The sequence below is a fragment of the Cyprinus carpio genome, chromosome B20 (assembly GCF_018340385.1).
Source record: "Cyprinus carpio isolate SPL01 chromosome B20, ASM1834038v1, whole genome shotgun sequence".
Classification (NCBI taxonomy): domain Eukaryota; kingdom Metazoa; phylum Chordata; class Actinopteri; order Cypriniformes; family Cyprinidae; genus Cyprinus; species Cyprinus carpio.
In genome coordinates this window covers 1,045,050-1,067,593 of record NC_056616.1, presented here as the reverse complement: position 1 = coordinate 1,067,593, position 22,544 = coordinate 1,045,050, and the positions used below count along the sequence as shown (strand labels likewise).

The 22,544-nt window shown below is 37.1% G+C and overlaps 2 protein-coding genes across 2 annotated transcripts; one reads left to right on the top strand and one right to left on the bottom strand.

Moving 5' to 3' along the window:
* Positions 1-227: 227 nt before the first annotated feature.
* ufl1 (UFM1-specific ligase 1) lies at positions 228-11,431 on the top strand. The gene is made up of 19 exons (XM_042746224.1): positions 228-453; positions 1,538-1,683; positions 1,783-1,811; positions 2,467-2,564; positions 2,733-2,847; positions 3,796-3,926; positions 4,487-4,545; positions 4,636-4,782; positions 4,967-5,142; positions 5,230-5,406; positions 6,078-6,201; positions 6,654-6,776; positions 7,081-7,201; positions 7,906-8,072; positions 8,213-8,340; positions 8,944-9,024; positions 9,319-9,404; positions 9,996-10,176; positions 10,908-11,431. Exons 1-19 carry the CDS (start codon positions 377-379, stop codon positions 11,124-11,126), a joined length of 2,385 nt encoding a protein of 794 aa, XP_042602158.1. The 5' UTR covers positions 228-376; the 3' UTR covers positions 11,127-11,431.
* A 4,116-nt stretch (positions 11,432-15,547) lies between these two features.
* Positions 15,548-21,765, bottom strand: gpr63 (G protein-coupled receptor 63). The gene is made up of 2 exons (XM_019126046.2): positions 21,244-21,765; positions 15,548-17,428 (listed from the first exon to the last, which is right to left on the bottom strand). The coding sequence occupies exon 2, from the start codon at positions 17,340-17,342 to the stop codon at positions 16,107-16,109; it is 1,236 nt and encodes a 411-aa protein (XP_018981591.2). The 5' UTR covers positions 17,343-17,428; positions 21,244-21,765; the 3' UTR covers positions 15,548-16,106.
* Positions 21,766-22,544: the final 779 nt, after the last annotated feature.

Here is a 22,544-nt window from a genome sequence, read left to right as displayed (position 1 = left end):
AGAAAATTTCAAATTTACTGTACTGTCAACATGATAAATAATATTATTTACAATTGCGTGCACAATTGCTTTATTTACAATAATTATGATATATTTATATATAAAGGCTATATTGTTTAATAAGTCAATTAACAAAAATAAACATTTTATTAAATAAGTAAAAGCGACTTTTTTATGTTTAATGTGTATTTTGACCGTGCATGCGTCCGGTCCTGACGCAGGGTGACGCGGATTTTGTCCCTCGTGCGTTTCCGTCTGACGTTTACAGGAGACTGACGTGTCTTTTCTCGAAGAAGTTTAGAACCGATGTGAAAATCAAGAATTAATTAAATGCTTTAGTAAGACGAGAACACTAGTTCTGTAGTTAAGTGGAATCATGGCGGCAGACTGGGAGGAAATCCGGCGTCTAGCTGCGGACTTTCAGAGAGCTCAGTTTGCAGATACTATCCAAAGGTAAAAACCGTGTTGTTGTTGTTTTTATAATTGCTTTTGCGCTTCATCCCGCCCCTTGGTTTCTTATGTCTTGAAGCAGTATATCCCGAACAAGAATTTACAAACTGACAAGAGTCTTGATCCACAAAATATCAGAAAACGGATGGCTCAGTTTCATGCGACATTAATGGTCGCGCAATAACACGTCATCGTCATCGGAATCTACAAACATCATAAGAGTATACCGCGTCAGAACTGATCATTTCTATCCTTTACCAAACACTTTTGTTGTAACTTCACGTTTTGGGGCCGTGTCATGATGCACAGTGATGTTCTTTGGACTGTCATACAGTGTCAAGCACGTTGTAGCCTGTACAGTAACGTTACAGTACGGAAATCATTTAGTATTTCGAGTAAAAATATGCAAATTTGTGCAGATGTTGTTGTTTTTATGGACAAAAAGTAAAATGCATTTCTGGTAGTTTATAAAATAAATCAGTGAGATAATTGTAAAACTTTAGCAGACTATTATAATGCATATTAACATCTGTTGTCACTCTTTATCGCCTGTAATATGACTTTAATAATGCAATACAATGATGATTGACAGATGTACAAATAAACATTCCTCAAAAAGCATGTTGAGTGATACATTCTAGCATGATTTTTCTTTAAAAAAAAAAATGTGGATAATCAAGTAAACCTAATTTGCTTCAGTATTCATAGCTATATAAAAGGTACTCTTATGCTTACATTATAAAACCATTAAAGAAAAAATCAAAAACCAAAAAAAGAAAAGAAAAAAAAAAACATGTGAAGGTGGTCATTTTTAGAAAGATATTAAATATCAATGAATAGACAAGTGGAAGATGCAAAGTTTTGATCATGTTTTAAGGTCTTACAAATTTAAACCTGATAGAATAGGCGTAATAGGGTTGATGAAATGGTTAATAAAAGGGAGAGCCATTACAAGAAATTCCCTATTGCTTTGAGTGAAACCAGAAATAGCACTATTGATTTGTGAAAGTAGCTGCTTGTCATGTATGATTTGACCTCAGAATATGTTTTGTGAACTGCAGATTGTGTCTCTGTGTGTTGAACTCAGGTTGTCCGAGAGGAACTGCATCGAGATCGTGGCCAAGCTGGTGGAGGATAAGAAGTTAGATGTGGTTCACACTCTGGATGGGAAAGAGTATGTGACTCCTGCACAGATCAACCGAGAAGTGCGCGATGAGCTGGATATGCACCGAGGTTAGTAGAATGATTGAATTATTTGACTTTAATAAGTGTACTGTATGTCGCTTTGAGTAACACGACTGCTTGAATCTAATGTTTTGCTTTATATTTTAGGGAGGATTAATGTTGTGGATCTACAAAAGGTTGGTTTGATATATAACATATAAACATTTTATAGTTTTTATATACATCTGATGAAGAAGGGCAGAGGGATGCTCTGCAGTGAATGGGTGCCGTCAGAATGAGAGTCCTAACGGCTGATAAAAACATCACAATAATCCACACCACTCCAGTCCATCATCCTTATCAATGATTTCTTCAGTGAAAAAGTCCATCCCTTTTTGTACTCGCACTTCGAAATCCATGAACATATTGTTTAGTACAGTTTTTGCTTGTAATCATTGCTTGATTGGTGCATATTTCCCTCCTGATTTGGACAAACTTTTTCACTGGAAAGAATCAATATTTTGGATAAGGGACTGGTATTTTAGCTTGAGGCAAGGGTTTTGAAGTTAAAAATATCTTAGTGATGAGTTTAATTAATTCAAACACACAGCTTTTGGCTTCACCAGATGTTAACTGCTGGACTGGAGTGGTGTGGATTATTGTGATGTTTTTATCAGCTGTTTGGACTCTCATTCTGACGGCACCCATTCACTTCAGAGGATCCATTGATGCAATGCAAAATTTCTTTAAATCTGTTCGGATGAAAGAACATCAACATCATGTCCTGATGGTGAACAAATTTTCATTTTTGGGTGAACTATTCCTTTAATTATTCTTTAATGTTTGTCGCAGATCATCAATGTCGATTTGGTGCATGTGGAGAGCAGAGCAAATGAAATCGCTAAATCAGACAAAGGCACACAGCTCATTCTGGGTCAACTGATTGACGAGTGAGTGAAAAACGAATACATGTTCTTAAGAGTGTTACTTGTAGAATAGTTACTTGGGAAAACTAGTGAAAATGCTCTTCAGTTCTGTCAGTATGTTAGTAAAACTTTGTAGGTGGCTTATGTGTCATGCAGTTATAAACTTCTTCTTTAATGCTTCTTCTCTTGTGAATCATACTTAGATCGGCTTGCTGAGGAGGTGAATGATAAACTCCAGGAGGCTGGACAGGTGAACATCGCAGAGCTTTGCAAAACGTATGATCTACCAGGAGATTTTCTAACGGAGGTTAGTCCAGTCTGCGTGAGGTTTTGTGATTCTTCTTGTGAGAATGCGTGTTTATAAGAAACAGTCTTTCAGCGGTTTGTGGAAACCTGCTTGCATTGCAGTTACAGTAATTGTCAAACTGTGGTGTGTCTGTTTGCATATCTCTGCATACACAGTTGTTCTCATAAGTTTACACACCCCTTGCAGAATGTGCAGAATGTTAATAATTGAAACAAAATAAGAGGGATCATGAAAATTGAATTGTATTTTTTATTTAGTACTGTCCTGAATAAGCTATTTCACATAACAGATGTTCACATAAACCCCGCAAGACAAAATAATAACAGAATTAATAAAAATCTGACCTGATTTTGTGATAGTTGTTCATGAGTCCCTTGTTGGTCCTGAGTAGAGTTGCAAAGGGAATGTAAATTTCCGGAATTTTTGAAATATTCCAAGTTTGAAACTTACAAGGAATTTATGGGAATTATTTGGAAGTTTGGGGAAATTTATAAAACTGTATCATATACAAACATAAATATAAACATTTTGTTTGATTATAGGCTCACGTGCATGCAAACTAACACAAATATTAAAAAATTAAAAAAAATTTGGGGGGGGGGGGTTCTGTGATGCTTTTTTCGGGATTTATTGATAAATAAAAACTTTTGAACAGTGTTTAATCAAAATAGAATTTTCTTTTTAACAATATAAGTCTTTACTATTACTTTTTTTTTTATTAATTTATCACATCCTTGTTGAATAAAAGTATTCATTTATAAAAAAATAAAAATAAAAAAAAGATACTGACCCCAAACTTCTAAATGGTAGTGTATGGTTAAAAAAGGATTTAAAAAAAAATACTGGAACATTATATGAGCAACACACATATTTCTATTCCATTTGTAATGAAATGGTCTTTTGACTGCATTTTTGGACAGTTTAATGGAAAGTTTAACACTCTGCTAGGAGCTGAACTCGAGGCTGGGCAGAGTGATCCAGGGTCAGATTGATCAGTACAACAGAGGAGTGATCTTCACACAAGCCTTCCTCTCCAGACACAAAGCTTGCATATGCGGTCTGTTCAGTGCCATCACAAGGTAAGTAACTCCACCCCCTGTCTCACGGGATAGATGATGGAAAATATATAACAAGAGGTGTACTGTAATTTACAAAGTTATAAAAATAATGTGCTGTTATCAGCCCGTTGATTAAAGTGGTAGTTTAACCAAAAATGAAAATGACTCATTCCAGACCCATAAATCTTTTAGAAATATTTTTAGACATATTTAAAAAATGTATTTTTTTTTAATGATGAGTGATTTATTTCTGTTCATTTAATATAAATTCAATTCAAAATGTTTGTTAAGTGATCATGAAAAGTAATCAGTTTGATTAACAGATTTAATTTAAGCTTTTATTCTCATACACCACTGACCAGCACTCAGTCATAGTACACATGAAATACATTTTAAAATGAGGGTAAATTTTAGGTTAACTAACCGTGTAATTGTGTTAAACCAATGCACATTAGATTGCTGATTTCTCGTATTTGTCAATGGAATACATATGTTTATGTCTTATCTTTTCCTTATAGTCTCTTTTGTCTTTAAAGATTAATTCTCTGTAGTTTTTTAACAGTTGTGATTTCCATCCCTAGGCCTACACAGATCAACAACTTGCTGAATCTCTATGGTTTTCAGGAGAATCTGATGTACTGTGAGTATTGCAGTTTGCCGTTTTACACAGCCGTTTCTTATTTGAGCATTCTGCATGTAGACTGCTTGTTTGCTCTTTCTTGTTTATCAGCGGTGCTTGAAGAGCTGGTTAAAAGCGGCCGTTTGAAGGGCTCCGTGGTTGGAGGCAGGCAGGATAAAGCCATCTACATTCCTGACATCTACTCCAAAGCCCAGAGCTCTTGGGTTGAGTCCTTTCTCAAACAGAATGGATATTTAGGTGTGTCTATTTGAAATGATAGTATATTTAGCTTATGCATTTAAAATGTTCAGTCTTCCTTCTCTGGAAATTAGGGACCCAGAAAAACTGATGACACTACGCTAGTTCTGGGCTTGAATTCATATTAATCCAAGTACAGTCCTGTAAAGCTCTTCTCAGTCCGGTTGTGTCTTTTTTCCTGCAGAGATTGAGGCGCTGACCCGTTTGGGGATACCTGATCCTGTCAACTACATAAAGAGGCGGTTTAAGTCTAGCAAACTGCTTTTTCTCAAATCTGCATGTGTTGGCAGAGCCATCATAGATCAGTTGGAGGCCTCAGTGGAGGAGACTATCAACTCAGCCACTTGGGTCGACCTACAGGTACAGTCAGGCAACATTTATTCGTATTTTTATAATTTTTTAAAATGGAAAATACCTCCATAAATGTTGTGTTAATTTCTTGTTTAGCCAATGATCCCAAGCAGTCTGTCTGAGGAGGATGTAGGAATTCTGTTGAATGAAGTGCTGAGGGGCATGAATGTGCAGTCCAGTGCAAGGCTTCTCTCCACTTGTGTGGTCAGCGAAAAGTTCATCACAGGTTGCATTGCTTTGTTTGATGATATCATGCAGCAGAAAGCACAGAAGGTATGCAAGCTTCTTCTGTACACTACACACCTGGAGTACCTGCACACATCATATTAAAATGACAGAATTGCTTGTTTTCACATTTTAATGTTCAAGTCCAAAAACATTTATTCATGAAAAATCAAGTGCACTAGCCACAAAAGTTCAAGTTTGCTGGTTTTGGAGAATCATCCATAAATGTCTATGTGGTAAGAGCTTAAATTAACATTAATATTACACAATATAAGTGAGTAATTTAAATTCCTGGTTTTAAAGTAAGTAAGTGGGATACCCAAAAATTTAAATTTTCTAAAACATGTTATTTGAAAAAACTTAGAATTGTTGCCTTGGCAACTAACTTGAAAAAGTTGAAGCATTAAAATACGATATAAAAATAAATAAAAACTACATCTAAAAGTTTTTAAGAATTAAATCAAACCGTTTAGTAATAATAAAATGACAAAAGCACTGAACAGAATTACTCAACATTAAACTAAAATAAAAACTAGAAATGAAATATGTAAATCAAATCAAAAATACTAATGGATGAACAGATAACTGACATCAGCACATTTTTGGTGAACACACTGGCTTGAAAGCGTTGTTTCCAGCAAGAACTAGCATAATTCTAGACTAAAACATTTGAAGGTGATTGTCACTGGATGTGTTTAACTTCTCTGCTTCAACAACAGGAAGTGAAGAATAACCCAGTGTTCCTGATAACGGAGGATGATGTCAAACAAGCGTCTGTTTTGTTGGAGTCTTCAGCCTCTTCAAAGAAAGACAAACGAGACGAACGCCGGAAGAAGGCTACAGGTAAAGTTTATTTCAGAGAATGCGATTAATTCATTTTTAAGGCCTCTGTGAAATCAGAATTGGAGGTTTAGTGTGGCTTTTCGTCCACGCCTGCTCTTAGCGTTGTAACCGTCTGTATGCTCGTGTATTAAATTGACCACATGCAGAGCAAATAAACACAAAATTAACTCTCCTCCGGGAAGAAAACATTACACTCAGGGTCATATGCAAATGTTTTTCTCTCTGCAATACCATCTAACACAGCTTAGCAATAGAGAGACGCCATTCACAGTTAATGGCTGTGATGCAAACTAAAAGCTAGTAGCTAGCCAGGGCAACAACACAGGGAGGAAAAGGTTTGAGCTCAGGTATTACACATCACTTTCTGTAATTTTCATAACTTGCAGTAGTTTTTAATTCTTGTAGTAGATATTGTTGTTGATTGCCTGCTGTTGGCTTTGTATGTTCCTCAGAGGGCAGCGGAAGCGTGAAAGGAAGTGGAGGCGGAAATGCCCGAGAGATCCGAATTCGCAAAGCAAAAAAGAAGGGCAGGAGGGAGGAAGACAGTGATGAGGAGACGACACACACCTCTCAGGGTATAAACCTCGCATTTATTAGTTCCTGCTTATTTTTAAAACAGCATATAAACATGCTGATTTATCATACTGATGTCTGTTTATATTTGCATTAGTTAACTTATTAAAATAGTTTTTGTGTATATAGAAATTTGCAAGCTTTACTAACCTTGCTTTGTGTTGAAGAATTGTTTATTTTTAATTCATGCTAGCTATTTCTTAACTACTGTTAACAAGTTTTACCTCTGTAAAGCCTTTCTGGTGAAATGTATAATGGTAGTAGGAAACAGCTATATAGTTCCTGTTTTAATTTGTGACCTTACAGGCCGAAATAAGCAAGGAGACTTGGCCTTCCTCTCGGTGGAGGAGATCATGGAGGTGCTGGGGGAGAAAGTGTGTGACAGCTCTGAGGAGATGCTGCAGGAACTAGCGGAGCAGATACAAAGGTTCAAACCGTGATATTCAAGCATATGGAGACCAAAAAAAAGGCATTTTTACAAGCATCAAGTGTTTATGATAAAGTTTAAAAAAAAAGTGTACACATTGATTGGATTGGAATTGAAAGACCGTCTCTCCATTTAAAAAAAAAAAAAACAAAATGCTCCATTAATGGTATCTTGTTAGTGTTGGTCTGAGCAGATTAATCATTAAAGGTGCTGTATGTATGTATGATATTTAAGAACCATGCTAAGTTAACTTACTTGTTTATCTGAAAAACAATGCTACAGTCAGTTATTCTCCTTTGAAAATGTGCGTTCCGGGCCGGAATGTAGGTCTCTGTTTTGGTTTGTGAAACCCGCCAACTACCAGTTCACCCGGGTTGCCAGTTGGCAGAAAACACAGTGTATTTCATTTCATTCATCATCATGTGCACTTGTTCCTGTTGGTGTCATCAATCTGGCAACCTGCGTGTGCCTCAAGTCTGAGGAGGAGAGGCTGGGTGAAAAAAAACCCTCTCCAAAATTGTGAATTTGGACTGCAATACCTAGTTCAACCACTTGGTGTCAACACATACAGCACCTTTAACAGCTGTTCATTCAAATTCAAATCTTTATCTCACCAATTTATTTTCATACAGAACATTCGTTTTGGTGTGAACAGACCTTGAGTTTGTTGTTTTAAACCTTTTTTTTTTTTTTTTTTTTGCCAGGCCATTGAGCAAAATGTACCAGGAAGTGGTCAGTGCAGCTTTCATGTCCACAAGTTCAGCCGGAGCAGGAGGGAGTCGGAAGAAAAACATGAAGGATCTTCAGGAAGAGATCAACAACTTGTACAACAACATCCGCCTCTTTGAGAAAGGAACCAAACTCTTCTCAGGTTTGTTTGTGTCCATCTCAGTTGTTCTATAGAGAAAACATTGCATACTTTTTATAGTGGTTCAGTCATCAAGCGTACACAATTTACAGAAGTGTCTGTCCTCCGCAAACTTTTGTGCTTTTTTTTTCTGTACACACCAGATGAGACGCAGGCTACCATTGCCAAGCATGTTTTGAAGACCGTATGTACGGATGCGACCAATGTGCTGCTGAGCTTTGTGGCAGTTGAGCATATGACCTCGGACAGCTCGACTGCCATCACCAGTGAGGTACAACCTTCTGCTATTCCAAAAACAGCTTTCACAGCACAGTTAACTTCTGCTCCCACCCCTGTGCTGCTCCTGCCTGCTGGTAAATCAATGTGTTGTTTGGGTTGTTGGGTTATTGGGTTGTGAGAATTTGACGGACTGATCTAGAAATTATATCAGAAGCAGTGTATAAACATACAAAATTGTAACAGACTGAATTAAGATGCAATTTGCGAATTAACCAATGAAGAAGCTATGAATGGACCATTCTGCTTCCACGTTGTTATTAGTAAATTTGGTTGAACTGAACCCCAGACACACAATAAAAATGGGTAAAAATCAGCATTTGCGATGCGTATAGCTTTGTGTTAGTGGAGGAAGAAGTTTGGATCAGATCTGAGCAGGACTGCAGCGTGAGAAGAAGCTCATCAACACTGTGACCTCCTGAGAGACGAGGCCATAGACATCAACTCTCTCTGAGTCTCCAGGAGAAGCAGCTTACAGTTATAATTGGCTGAAAAAAAAAATTATTATAATCAAATTTAAATGTGGAAAAACCACAGATTTTTATCTATGCCTCTCTCTTTTACACAAGTGCTGTGTCTGTTTGTTACTGTGTTGCAGATCAGGCTGAAGATTCTGGCGAAGCTCTCGGATGAAGTTAAAGCTCCTCTGATGAAGCTACACAACAGTCTCAATGGAAAGGTGTGTTTGATGACGCAACATGAGCTGCTCAAATTTCAGTTCAAACGCCTGACTTTTACACAGTTCTACACATCTCCTGCTCACTGCATGTTTATATCAATGTTTAAAGTCATTTGATAATGCATTCAGTTATAAATAAAAAAATCGAGTGTCATCATGTTTAAATCCATTCTAGAGAATTCCGCAGATTTTTCCAAAAATTAATGGAGAAAATGTGAAAAATACTACATATTCCATTACATTTTACTGTTTGGAAAAGCAAAGTAGCAGAGCTTTTTTTTTTATCACTTGCAGGCCATTGAAGACTTTTTGTCATGTTTGGAGACGAGTGCAGAAGAGTGTGGGCTGCTTCTGAAGAAAGGTGACAAGAAAAGAGAAAGGTATAACCACTTCATTCCCCAGCACTGCACTGGGATTGATCACTGAAGTGTCTCTTCTTCTTTAGGAATCAAATGTCTTTTTTTTTTTTTATTATTATTCAGTCATAGGCATTGCATTGCTTTAAAGAAGTCTAAAGTTAACATGTTAGCTCAAGGTCGACCCATATAATTTTTTTTTAATCAGCACAATTATTTGCAGTGCAGAACATTCAGTTCTCCAAAACAGCAACAGCACCACTGATTATAATGGGTTCTGTTGTCGTGTGTTGTGTCATGTAGACAGTGTAATTGTACCATGTCTATATGTTTGATAACATACTTTATACAAACCTTAGCTTTTTTGGCCGCAGACAGAGACAATGTACAAAGCATCCATGTTAAGTCACTCTTTTTATAGTGCTTTTATAGCAGCTTTACACTATTAAACAGGAAAGTAACAGAATCAATGATGTAGAATTCAAAGAGGCACATCATGTGATCATATAGTTCATTTATAACTATAGCTATTTAGAAGCAAATGCAGACATAGCCTAACAAAATTTACTTATGGTTGGTGTGTGTGTGTGTGTGTGTGTGTGTGTGTGTTTGCAGGCAGGCTCTTTTTGTGCACCGCCAGGCTCTGTCGGAGCAGTTGAGGGATACAGAAGACCCTGCGCTTGTGCTGCATCTGACCAGTGTCTTGCTCTTCCAGAACTTCACACACTGCATGCTGCATGCACCTGGACGCTGTGTGCCGCATATCATCGGCTTCTTGCAAAGCAAGATCCCTGAGGTAACCAGTTGTGCCCTAAACCTACATTAAAATCCAGCTGTGCAAAAAAAATAAAAAATAATAACTGAAATATACAAATAACTATTATACAAAAGATTTTTGCTTAGTCAGAGGCATTGCACACACTTTATGGGAAAAACAGGGGACAAACAATTATAAATATAAATACTAAAATGCCATATGTGACCCTGGACCACAAAACCAGTAAAAATGGCTCAGTTTTTTTAAATTGAGATTTATACATCATCTGAATAAGCTTCCTTTGATGTATGGTTTGTTAGAATAGGACAATATTTGACTGAGATACTATTTGAAAATCTGGAACCTGAGGATGCAAAAAAAAAAAATATATATATATATAAAAAAATTGCCTTTTAAAATTATCCAAATGAAGTGCTTAGCAATGCATATTACTTATCAAAAATTACGTTTTGGTATATTTATGGTAGGAAATTTATATACTAATGATTTTTGGCATTAAATAAATGATTTTGAATCATTTTGACCTATACAATGTATTGTTGGCTGTTTCTACAAATATACCCGTGCTGCTTATGACTGGTTTTGTGCTCCAGGGTCATATATGCTTGTGCATAGGTTGTATAGCACTCTGTTTTTTAATTGAAAATGCAATTTATAATTAAACAAAACCATTACAATTCTGTATCATGTGGCACCATGACAAATCTACAAAAACACATGAGCTATGCATTTGTCTGCGTGTGTTTCAGGAGCAGCACAAGCTGTTGTCTCAGTACCAGAGTCTGGTGGTCAAGCAGCTGGTAGTGCAGGGTCATGGCCTGGAGAAGAAGAGCAGTCTGGGAGAGGGAGCCCAAGACGGCCCTGCTGTTTCTGATGATGTGGAGGGCCTTCAGAAAGAGCTTCACAGTCTCACCAGAGACATTAAAGACATCATCCTTTCTCAGAGAAAACCATCTGTCACAGAATAACACACAGCTGTTCGCAACAATACTGTTGTTAATGTATCCTGCTACATCATGTATTAGAGCTCTAATTTTAAATCTGTGAAATAAACAGACTGAATTCAACCTTGCAACACATTTCCTCCATGAGAAGCAGCGGAAAGTGACAAGTACAGTGCTTTACTGACAAAAGTGTTTTTCCTCTTCAAAGCCCTTCAGTGATCATCATTTTGGAAATATTTGTTAATATTTCCCAGTAATTTTGCATACATTTGTATTGCAGCTTGTCTATGACCCATAAATAAAGTCAATTTACCGCTGTGCCTCTAAAACCCAGTTGTTAGCAACATTTCTATTTGTAATGGTAAAATCCTACATGACCTGCTGAGGTACTTTGTATTTTTGTACAACTGATTTAAAAGATTAAAAAATAAAAATCACTTTAATAAAGGTACAACATTTAAACTTAGGTACTATACTTCGATATTTACAGAGTTTAGGAGTAAATTGTAGATCTCAAAACAACTTTAATTTGTAGCAGCTAAATGTTAAAATTTGAGATGCAGTACATAGTGCTACGAACATTCCATAGGACACACTCAAGCATAAAGTCTTGAAATCACCTCCATATTGCTTAATATTAATATATAATAAATATTGCTTTGTTGTCATTAGCTACTGACATGACTCCTTGCCAATTCATAAACAAATGCATACAATATATGTAGATATGCGAAGATCAATGTCATTCTGGCTGGAGAACATTAAGCACCATTATTATTATTATTTCACTAAGACCCACCCTGAGGCTGTCAGAAAGTATTTATTTATTAGTATTTGTTATGAAACAATGGTTTGGAAGATGTGGACTGTCAGTAGCCTACTGCAAAAAGAGTTGGGGGTAATTAAACAGTACAATGAAACTTGTTATTATTTAGACAAAATTATGCATTTTTAAAATTAATTTCTAGTTAGTTGATTTGATTAATTTTTGGCTTTTCGTTTCTGCTTATGAAGCTGAATGATAATGATAATGAGTGTTTATGCCATCTGCACTGTGATTGGCTGGATTAGTTCCACTTGTCACTGTGTTGCTCACGTTACGAGATCACGTGGCGATTATATAAAACAGGTTTGAAAATATCTTTGCGTCTGTGATAGCTTGAGACAGATTCGGATCAAGTTGCTGACCTGCACATACTTAACGAGCTTCGGCGACCACAACAAGGTTTGGTCACGATCCGGGGGTTTTGTCGCAAAATGTGGAAATCTGTCCGCGACAGCAAAATCCAGCCAAAAATCCTATAGTGTGAGCCCGGCTTAAGTGATTGAGGTGTTTTGTTGTTGGATGTAATAATGAACATAGCAGTCGTCATTTACTCCTGACATCTGAGCCGCTGAAGATGCAGTGGATTAGGTTTGTTTTTGAAGAAAATGCGCCCGATCTACCCAAATCTTCGCGTGAATCATTCATGATCCAGCTTCACCTACAGAACAAGTGATTGTAAGGTGTTTTTAACGACTCTTTGCAAATCGCCTTTCCTAATAATTTGCTAATTAGCAAGTTTCAGGATGAATGCAGCTGAAGTAAACAGTCTCTCAGAGAGCGGCTCAGAAGAGAGGGGCGGGTCAGCAGAGCTCATTAACATTTCAAGGAAAATGCTACAAAACGGCTTGCTCTGAAAAGAGCTGTTTTTAACAGGGTAGAAAAGGTGTTTTTTACACTACCATTGAGAAATTTTAACCAAATTATTTTACAGACTTTTCATTCAGACCCTAAAGAATCATATCAACTTGTGGAAAATGGGCATCCTATGACCCCTTTAGGCAAAAATAACACCTTGGCAGATAGAACAAAAGGTACAAATTAGGTAATCTGTTAAGTAATCAATCTGCTACACCAATCAGCCACAACATTAAATCCACTCGCTTAATATTTTGTGAAAATAAACCGAGAGATAGACAAATGAAATATCCACAGGAGTACTCATGATTTCAGATTCTATAAATATGACAAACAACAAGCCACATAATTATGATTTCACTCACGCCCACATTCCTGCAACTTGATTAAAATGTACTGTCGTCTAAATGGATATTTTCTCACAAAAAGTATTAACACTGCACTACATGTAAAGAGCAGGGGCGCTGCTATGGTTTCTGGGCCCCCTGGACAGCATGTTCACTCGCCCCTGTTGAAGAGAACTGGATAACTTAAATTTGGTACAACAGTTGAAAGAGTTTTTGCAATTCTGTGTAATTTCTTAAAAAATCTGTTTGAATATGTGGTGATTCAAGGTCAATGTAGTCAAGTCACCATTATTTATATAGAGATTTTTACAATGCAGATTGTTTCAAAGCAGCTTTACAGTATTAAACATGAATCTGTGTAGTGGTTGTTTCAGTTTTAGTTGTTTTCTTTGAAAGCCCTATTGAAAAGTCTGTGCAGTAACACTGCTGAAAAGACTTTTCAATAGGGCTTTCAAAGAAAACATCCTTTGTCAGAGGATAGCATAGCTTCTGTGCATTAAAGCTATGATTTTGTAAATGTAAGCTCCATCATCTGAAAATATATTAAAGCAGCTTAGCAGGGTGCAGGGACTGTATTACATGGTTGTTCCAGATGGCTATTATTGTACAAGCATACAATTGCTCTTCTTTACATTTGTGTAATTTTTCCTTTTTCTTTGCAGTGTTCGGGGACAGGTTTCTTGAACACTTTTTCATCCTTGTTGCCATGGGAACGGCAGGGAGATGATGAGTAAATTCTTTTTTTGAGTAGAACAGCAATAGAAGTTGAAAGTGAGAGTGTGAAAACTGATATACCTCTATAAGAAAAATCTAAATGACCATCTCCCAATGGACATATATACACTTCTAAAAATGTAAGAACACGCTCTAAAGCTATACATGCACAAACAAGTACATATGAGCTGATAAAGCATATTCATAAAATATACAGGAATGAAGTTACATGATCAGTTTCATGGTAAAATTAAATATAGACAGACATAAAGCAATTTAAAAGTCAGTGTCAAGTTATTTTTTTTGATAATTAGGCCTACATAAAGGTGTGTGAGGGGAATTTATTTTCATTTTTCAAATGGTTGCTCTATATTTTTGTTTTGTGTGAAAGTGATAAATGTGGTTTTATAAAACTAAAATTACAGCAAATAAATATACAATGAAATTTACAAATATAAGTGTTGTGCTTTGTTTAAAAGACACGGGGAACACCACTGCCACATTCGACCACTATTCATAGTTGACTTTAAAATTCAAATACATTTCCCGAATTTGAAGTGAAATGACAAACATTCCAAAATTTGTAATTTCAACTGAAACTTAGGAATTTAAGTTTTATTGAAATTTAATTGAAACAATGAAATTTAATGAAACACTTTTTAGCTTGAATTATCCTTGGACATGACCATACATACAGTACCACTTTCAATTTGAACATTGGATGAAAACATATTTATCTCTATAATTTAATTTTATAGACCATGCTGGAGGAGCTATTTTAAAATGTTATCAAGATGGAAACCTTAATAAAGAAAACTTGATATCTGTTCTTGACCATTTGGTTAAACAAAATTTTATATTTCTTAATCTTAAAATAAACAAAATTTATATTTCTTTATATTAAAACTTTTATATTTCTACAATCATTTAAGATAGGGTGTGATTTCAAAGCATCTAATTATTTTTTGTGACATTACAAATCCACAAAAATTAGAAAGCCTGTTTTATGTCAGTGTTATAATGGCATCTCCAAATAACAAAAACTCCCACCGGAGTGTACAAACGCTAAATAATACAAGCTGGTTACCAAGTAATACATACTGTTGCTAAGTAATAGCGTTCCACACATTGGTTCTGATGAGCTTCTAAAGCCCACAGCATCCTCATTAGCGGTGGCTGGAGAAATAATGAACCCCACAAGGGACACTAGTAAAGGAAAATTACCTTTCAGATTCAAAAAGCTTCAGGGTTTACCTCCAGCCTGGCCAGCCTCAGAACAAATCATCATCTAAATGAAGGCGGCACACTACAAAGGCTCAGACGGACACTGTAGAAGCAAATCAACCATTCGCTGCGGCCTCAAATGAGCAGAGGACTTTTTTCCATGACAAACAGACATTACAAATTTATTCTTAAATGCTTGCCATTTGACATTGAGAGGGGAAAAAATATCCTTCAGCTGGTTAATTGGTTGTTTGTTTTTAATGGCATGTCAGCAACAAGCAATTGGTTAGATGCTGTTCATATGATATATAAAACAACCTTGTGCTGTACAGAAATATCCACAGGGTTCCCCCACCTTTCGGCCGATACACTTCTGAAACCTTTCAAATCAGTTAATTAAAAATCAATTGAATTAAAACTGAATGAAGAATACACAATGAGTCATAACTACAAAAATGTATATGACCACACAAATTCCATGAGGTTTAATTGTATTAATTTCCATGATTTTATTCACTTCCAGTCATGTAAATCACAATTTTAAAATTCACATTAAAAATCATGTATCTCCACAAAGTTTGGAACATGCGTATACCTTTGTAAAATGCCTTTCCTTTATTTCCACACTAAAAATATTTGAAAACTGAGCAATCTGTCTTAGCTGAGCAATCAACAGTAAAATTAAATAGAAAATGGTTAAGTGTAAAACAGAATCACAAAGCCAGGAAAAAAACAAAACAAACCAAACCATATACAGCACACAAAATCGTATTACATTCATGGCATAAAACAGAAGATTGCACATTTTCACCGAATATAGCAGCACCTGACTTGAACAAACTTCTATTACGATCTAAATCCTATAAAAAAAAAATTGTGCAATTAAAGTAGTTTAATGTACAGGCTCTGTAAACCGTCTCATCTGTACAATCTTTTACAGCTAAAACATCCTGCGGTTCGAAAGAAAGACCAAACAGATCACAGCTTGATAAGATTGTACTGTAAGAATTACAAAAGAAGCTTCAGAAACGTCCTCCACTACACCACAGATCGATGCTCCCCGCACACATAAACAGCACTGGGGCGGATACGTCTCTTCGTGTGGCCAGGAAGTGGCGGCAGGAACTTGAAGTACTTGGGCATCAGGTCAAGGCAGGCGTCACGGAACTTCTTGATTCTCCAGTAGTAGATGAGAGGATTCAGGGCCGATTTGAGGTAGCAGATCCACAGCAGCCATGTGCTGATCTCAAAAAAGTTCTGCCGGTAGTAGAAGGCGTGACTGAAGGTGGACAGCAGGCTGTAGGTGGCGAATGGAGCCCAGCATGCAGTGAAGACTGAGAATAGAATGAGGATCGTGGTGAAGGCACGTGTTTTGAAGCTCATGTCAACGTTCATCTGAAAGGGCCTCTGCAGACTCATCAGACCCAGCTTGCTGGCCTGGCTGAGGCACACTGAGTCGGGGTGGGAGTGGATGCGCAGCGCGTTGTGGCGGAGAGTACTCAAGATGCCCATGAATGTGTACAGCATCACCAGGAATGGTACAAAGAAGAACACCAGCATAATGAGCATCACATAAGCATGGTCTCCACGCTCAACCGTGTAACCGAAAACACACTGCGGTGCTCTGGGGGGGATGTACAGGGCTGGATGGCCAGTGGAAAGTGGGAAAGAAAAGCAGAAAGACAGAGACCACGAGACCGCGATCAACACTTTGGCCCTGCGTGGACTAAGTTTGTCCTGCTTTTGCACAATGATTAGGAAGCGGTCCACGCTGATGATCATCAAAATAGCCACTCCCTCCATCAGGAACATCCAGAAGAACATGGCTGAGATGCGGCAAAACGCATCTCCGAAGATCCAACGCGTAGTCACCATTGTGACTAGCGCAAAGGGCATGTTGAGGACCGCTAACATCATATCGGCAAAGGCGAGACTGGCTAGCAAGATGTTAATAGCGGAACGCATAGCGGCTCTCTGGTAAACCATGAGGCAGACCACCATGTTTCCGAGGAAGGCCAGCAGCAGCACGCAGATGATAACCAGGCCAAAGAACACCTGAATGGGAAGGTTCAGGCCCTGGACAGGGTCCTGCCAAATGGTTGAAGGCGTTACATATTCCGATAGCGCCCGGAGCTCTAGTGAGCTGTTGACTTTTGCCAATGAATTCTCCATGGCTCTTGTACCCGCTGGCTGGGTCAGCACCTTGGGCGTGGGGTACAGGGTGGCACTAGGCTGCCCTGAAGCCACGGGTGGACTAGTGGAGGAATAAAGCATGCTTCTTCTTGCATTTACATGGTAAAGAGAGCAAGCTCAGCCTCTTGGACAGGTCACTAGCACACATCTCAGCATGGATGCAGACCCTGTGGAAGCAGAAAAAATTAGGAATTAGGAAATCAGTCGCAAGAATGTCAAAGACATTAAGGTTTAACAATCATATAAAAATTTGAGGAAGCCATTCCCAGATAGCTTTGTTTTTGCCAGAAACTGCCAGCTCAAAGTGATGTCCGGCTGCTTTGTCTGGGTAAATTGCTGGCAGTGTGAACCCTGCTTGACAGTGAATATTGACAATGTGACAAAGGTGAACAAAACTGTGAGTTTTTTAGTGTTCTCTGGGCAACCGTCTCCAGTGTTGTAGTCTGTACTTGGCTTTATGTGTGTCGTTAACTTACCTTCCACCTAAATCCCAAAATATACTTTGGTTTGTACCAGGCATACATACAGTGCAAGTGCTGTGAATTTCATTATCAGCATAGTATCCAGGGGGCTCATTTATCAACTGTGTGTAGAAAAGGTTCAAAATTTTGTCCTAATATTTACACACATTCAGACATTTAGGTAGAAGTTGGTAGATCACACACTTTGTGTGAAACTGTGCTTATGCATTTATTACGCACACATCCAAGGTTTTGCATTTTAACCAATCGTACACAATTCTGTTGAGCTTATGAATTTGATGGCCAATCAGAGGCATTCAGATGAGTCATTGCTGAAGCACTAGAGTTTTGTTGTTCAGCGCTCGCTGACTGAATTCTGCTTTCTCTGAATTCTCTCATCATAAACAACCAAGTGCAGATATACGTTAGGATGGCCCTTATTCGGAGGCAATTATTATTTTTTATTTTTTTTTTGGAAATCTTAACCTCTCACCCCCTTATTTGCTTCTCCACTAGAAGTTAGTAATGTATGCAAAATTCCATCCAGATAATTTGTCATTAGAGTGTACTCCAAGAATGCTTCTTTTTATCTATGGTTTGTTCAAGAGATGTTTTTTGATTTTATGGTAGTTTTTGTTCACTGATAAAATATTGAACAGCCCTACCCTGGAGTTTGTTCACTCTCCGGCTATGAAACTAAGTAAATAATTAAATAAATTAGAACAATGATATTGTGTATCGCGATCTCATAGGCTGACTATAGAACGATATATGACTACGGAACATATCGCCTAACAACACTAATTTGTTTGTGGGTGGGTGTACAAAATTTGGGATCAATTTTTTACCATTTACATTTTATAGGCAAACTGGTTAACAAACAAAACCCAAGTGTGCACTTACTCCATCCAATCAGTCATTTTGACATTACTAAACACACACTAAATGCAGAGTTGGCTGGTGCTGGTGTTGATGCTGATGAGCCCATACTTTTAGCTATTTTTAGCCACTTTTATCAAGAGCGATAACAGGCATTCGTGATGATTCATGAGTGACATGTTTTAGTGCGATAGGGGATCAGATTTTGCACTAACTGCATTGCTTATTCTGATAACTTACACTAAGGCAATTCTCCATCACCACAAAAGTTTAGAAGTCAAAGGCTGTGTCCTAAATCAACTCCCATACCTTAACAGTGCAATAATTGAGGGGACAGTCATTTATAGTGGTATCCAATACCATAGTGGACAAAATACCCATGACCTGTGAGAGCCAAGCCAATTGAATTCCCGCCCTTATGATGCAGAAGGACAGAATGAAAATGAGTGACTGATCTTACTAAACTTACAGTTATGTGTTGTTCATTTGTTTTCTGTTTGTTTATGTATTTATTTGGTAAAGTATTGAAGTATTAACTTAAAAAATCCCTTGTTCCTTCCACCCTTGTTATGCAGAATGAGAGAATAAAGCAGTTTGCAAGCATTTTAATTATAAGCAGCCCACTATAAAAATGCCGTAGTTTTATCCATGTTGTTCAGGAATAATAGTTGCTAACTCTGGAAAAGTTAGGAGAATTCTGATATTAGAATGTAAACAAAACCAATGTCTGCGGTAATATCCCCAACTGTAAAACGTCCATAAAATCTATAATTCAAATAATGCAAGTTTTGAAACACACACTCACACACACACACACACACACACACACACACACACACACACACACACACACACACACACACACACACAAAGGTTTTATGAAATGATAAACTTGTATTTCAGCCCTTATAAATTATTATGTGTGCTAATTAGTCTAAACAAAAACAGCAGATGTGCTGAACGAAAATCCATATTCACTATAATATAAATTATAAAATTTAATATAAAATTCCAAAGGTCAAAAATGAAAAGTGTAATTAAAAATCAGAATAAACAGTTTTGCCAAGTATGGTTAATTTGCCTAACTAAAGCTTGGTCGCAGTTTCCAAGCAACATAGGCACATTTATATAGAATAGCCTAAAACACAGTTCATTATATACAGAATTTAGAGTCAGAATATGTTTTAGAATGCTACATTTAAAATGTAACAGGCTAAAATAAATGTGTCTGGACTTGCTTTTCATTATCCTGCCAACCTACAGCAGGTGATAGAAACAGATGTATTAGCAGAAAAAACACTATTAGCAAAAGCGGTCACATCACTTTCTTTATGGTATCGACTAACTTCTTAGTTACATATAAATATTAAACTGTTTTTAAAAAAAATCTGTCTTTTTCCTATGACAATTTGAAAAGATGGGGCCCAGTTGAAGGTGAAGATGAATAGCCGTGGCTTAAAATGAACATTTAAACTAGAGGACAAAAAGAGAGCATATTGTCTCACAACCTGTCAAAAGGCTCCTCTAGAAAGGCAAAGTCTAAATGTTTTCCAAGGTGCCACTTTGCCCAAATGCAACTAGGCAAAACAATGAGAGAAAAAGGCAATGGTGTTTAGACACTTTAATGCTAAAGATACTCACCCACCCACATGCAAGCACCCATGCATACTCACACACATAATTATCTTCACACACAAACATACATACACACACACACACATAATTATCTTCACACACAAACATACATGCATACTCACATACATAATTATCTTCACACAAAAACATACACGCAAAAAATATAAGTTAGTATGATCATAGAAACAAAAAATATCCCCATAACCTCAAAAAATTCCGGTTTTACCAAGTGCCCCCACAGCTGTGGTTAATCTGGGTTAAATCATATGACTCAGATTATAAAAGGTAGCTGTTTTGCACTGAAATTAACAGGCTTGCTTCAAAGCACAAGTCAAACTGAAGTGGAAAGCATCTTGAAGACTAATGACTATCAGTGGTACAGTATAAGCCGAAACCATAGTGACAGCAGAGACAACCCGGTACTGTCATGTATACTGAATAGTTGTGGATCCTAGCAACAGGAATAAAATGATTAAGTGTCTCTTCATCTATGCTTGGAGAATGTTTCCATCCATTCTGGACCACAATCACTTCAAGAGGCCTAAACAGTAGTCCAAGACGCTTCAAACCTAGAAAATTCCTCCATTTCTATAATCAGACAGAAAAGGACCAGGCTAGAAGAAGATACTAAATGATAAAGCTCATTGAATTCCAGATACTTATGGACCAAAGCCTTACATCTCAGATGAACAGGTTACAGAACACGGGAGAAAAAAAGATATAAGATTATTACAAATCTTAAGAGTTGAGTTTGTTGCACGGATATCTTATTTATCCAGTGAAAATCTTCCCTGCAATAATTTATTTATGAAATATTTATTTTTAATTAATAAATTAAAATTTTATTTTATTTATAGATATCCCTCAAAACCGAACAGATCTGGAAGAATCACCTTGAAAGTGGATCAACTGATTTAAAATGGAGGAAAGTGCAGAGAACATCACAATGATATTTATCTTATGTATTGCTTTCTTAACACAATTAATTAAATAAGCTGGGGTTTTACCTTGATTCTCCTCTGTGGCTTTTTTGAAATATATACGATGCTGCCTCAGTCACATCATCATACGCTTAGATTCAGATGCACATCCTTCTCTCGCCAGATGTTTGAAGCGCCGACAGCCCACATTTCTACCTTACCTAAAACATGCGTCCATCCGTGAGATATATTTCTTTGAGTAATTGTATAAAACCAGGCTGACACGGTTTCGGTTGAAAAACACTAGCTAAACGTGTCAGAAACATTAAAAAAAAATAATAATAATGCAAATGTTTTGGGGATGTAAATCAATCCGGAGACTCCAGTTGCAAAACAGATGTTCAACCTCGTAATAATCTAAAAAGAAAAAAAAATCCCTGAGCTTAACAGACTTAAAATATAGCAGTTTTGTCGAGTGCGAACGCTCATTTTAAACGGAGAGGAATGCATGATACATTTTGTACCCGCTTCTCATTTCGCAAATGCATCCCAAACACACCGTGTCGCTCGTGCTGTCCGCATTCACCGAGTACCGCCTCTCTCAAAGTAGACCAATTACATTTCAGCGCCGGATTTGAGTTACACACCGTTAACCAATGAAAACGCAGGAGTCGCCAGCTGGAGTTTTCACTGCGGCCAATCACCGATGTCGATGCAGCTGGGTTTGGTTGCGGGATCAAGTGACCGCGGTAGCACTGCGGTCAGCAGTGAGTTTGAAATATAAAACAGAATTAAATAAACAACAGAAAGAAAACGGTAAAGTTTTGATATAGTGATAAGATTAATTAGGTCTTCTGGTTCACTCGAACTACGCACGGTGAGGACATCTGCCGGTTCAAGCGTGTAAATCCGGGACAGACTGCAAATTATGTTTTCATCTCCATATATCACAAGAAAAAGAAAAAAAAATCTACAATTGGCCCACGTCTCCCCTATCAAACTAATGCATGATGCATCTGAAAATAAATATGAATATTGTTTCTCATAATTATACAATTAATAGTAAACCACAAAAATCAGCAAATCACAAAATAAATTCAAACTCATCACACTGATGATAACAACTGGGAGTGCAAAGTATTGATGAGAAATATTCAAGAACAAAATGGCAGAGTAACTATAAAAATTACGTCATATTCAGTACACTGGATCAAAATGACCAATGCATGGGGCAACTGATTTATTGTCAGTGAAACAGATGCAAACTGCAGTGATCATATGAACACGATGCAGCATTTCTGAGACAGTTTCTTCATATTAAATGAAAATTATAAACCGTACTTATGTTTTACACTAGAAATTGATCTGGCTGACATAAGATTTACAGT

Coding starts and splice junctions, on each gene's coding strand:
- gpr63 (XM_019126046.2), bottom strand. CDS start 17,342: ATGCTTTATTCCTCCACTAGTCCACCCGTGGCTTCAGGGCAGCCTAGT.
- ufl1 (XM_042746224.1), top strand. CDS start 377: ATGGCGGCAGACTGGGAGGAAATCCGGCGTCTAGCTGCGGACTTTCAG. Junction 7,202..7,905: donor CTAGCGGAGCAGATACAAAG/GTTCAAACCGTG, acceptor TTTTTTTGCCAG/GCCATTGAGCAAAATGTACC. Junction 9,405..9,995: donor GGTGACAAGAAAAGAGAAAG/GTATAACCACTT, acceptor GTGTGTTTGCAG/GCAGGCTCTTTTTGTGCACC.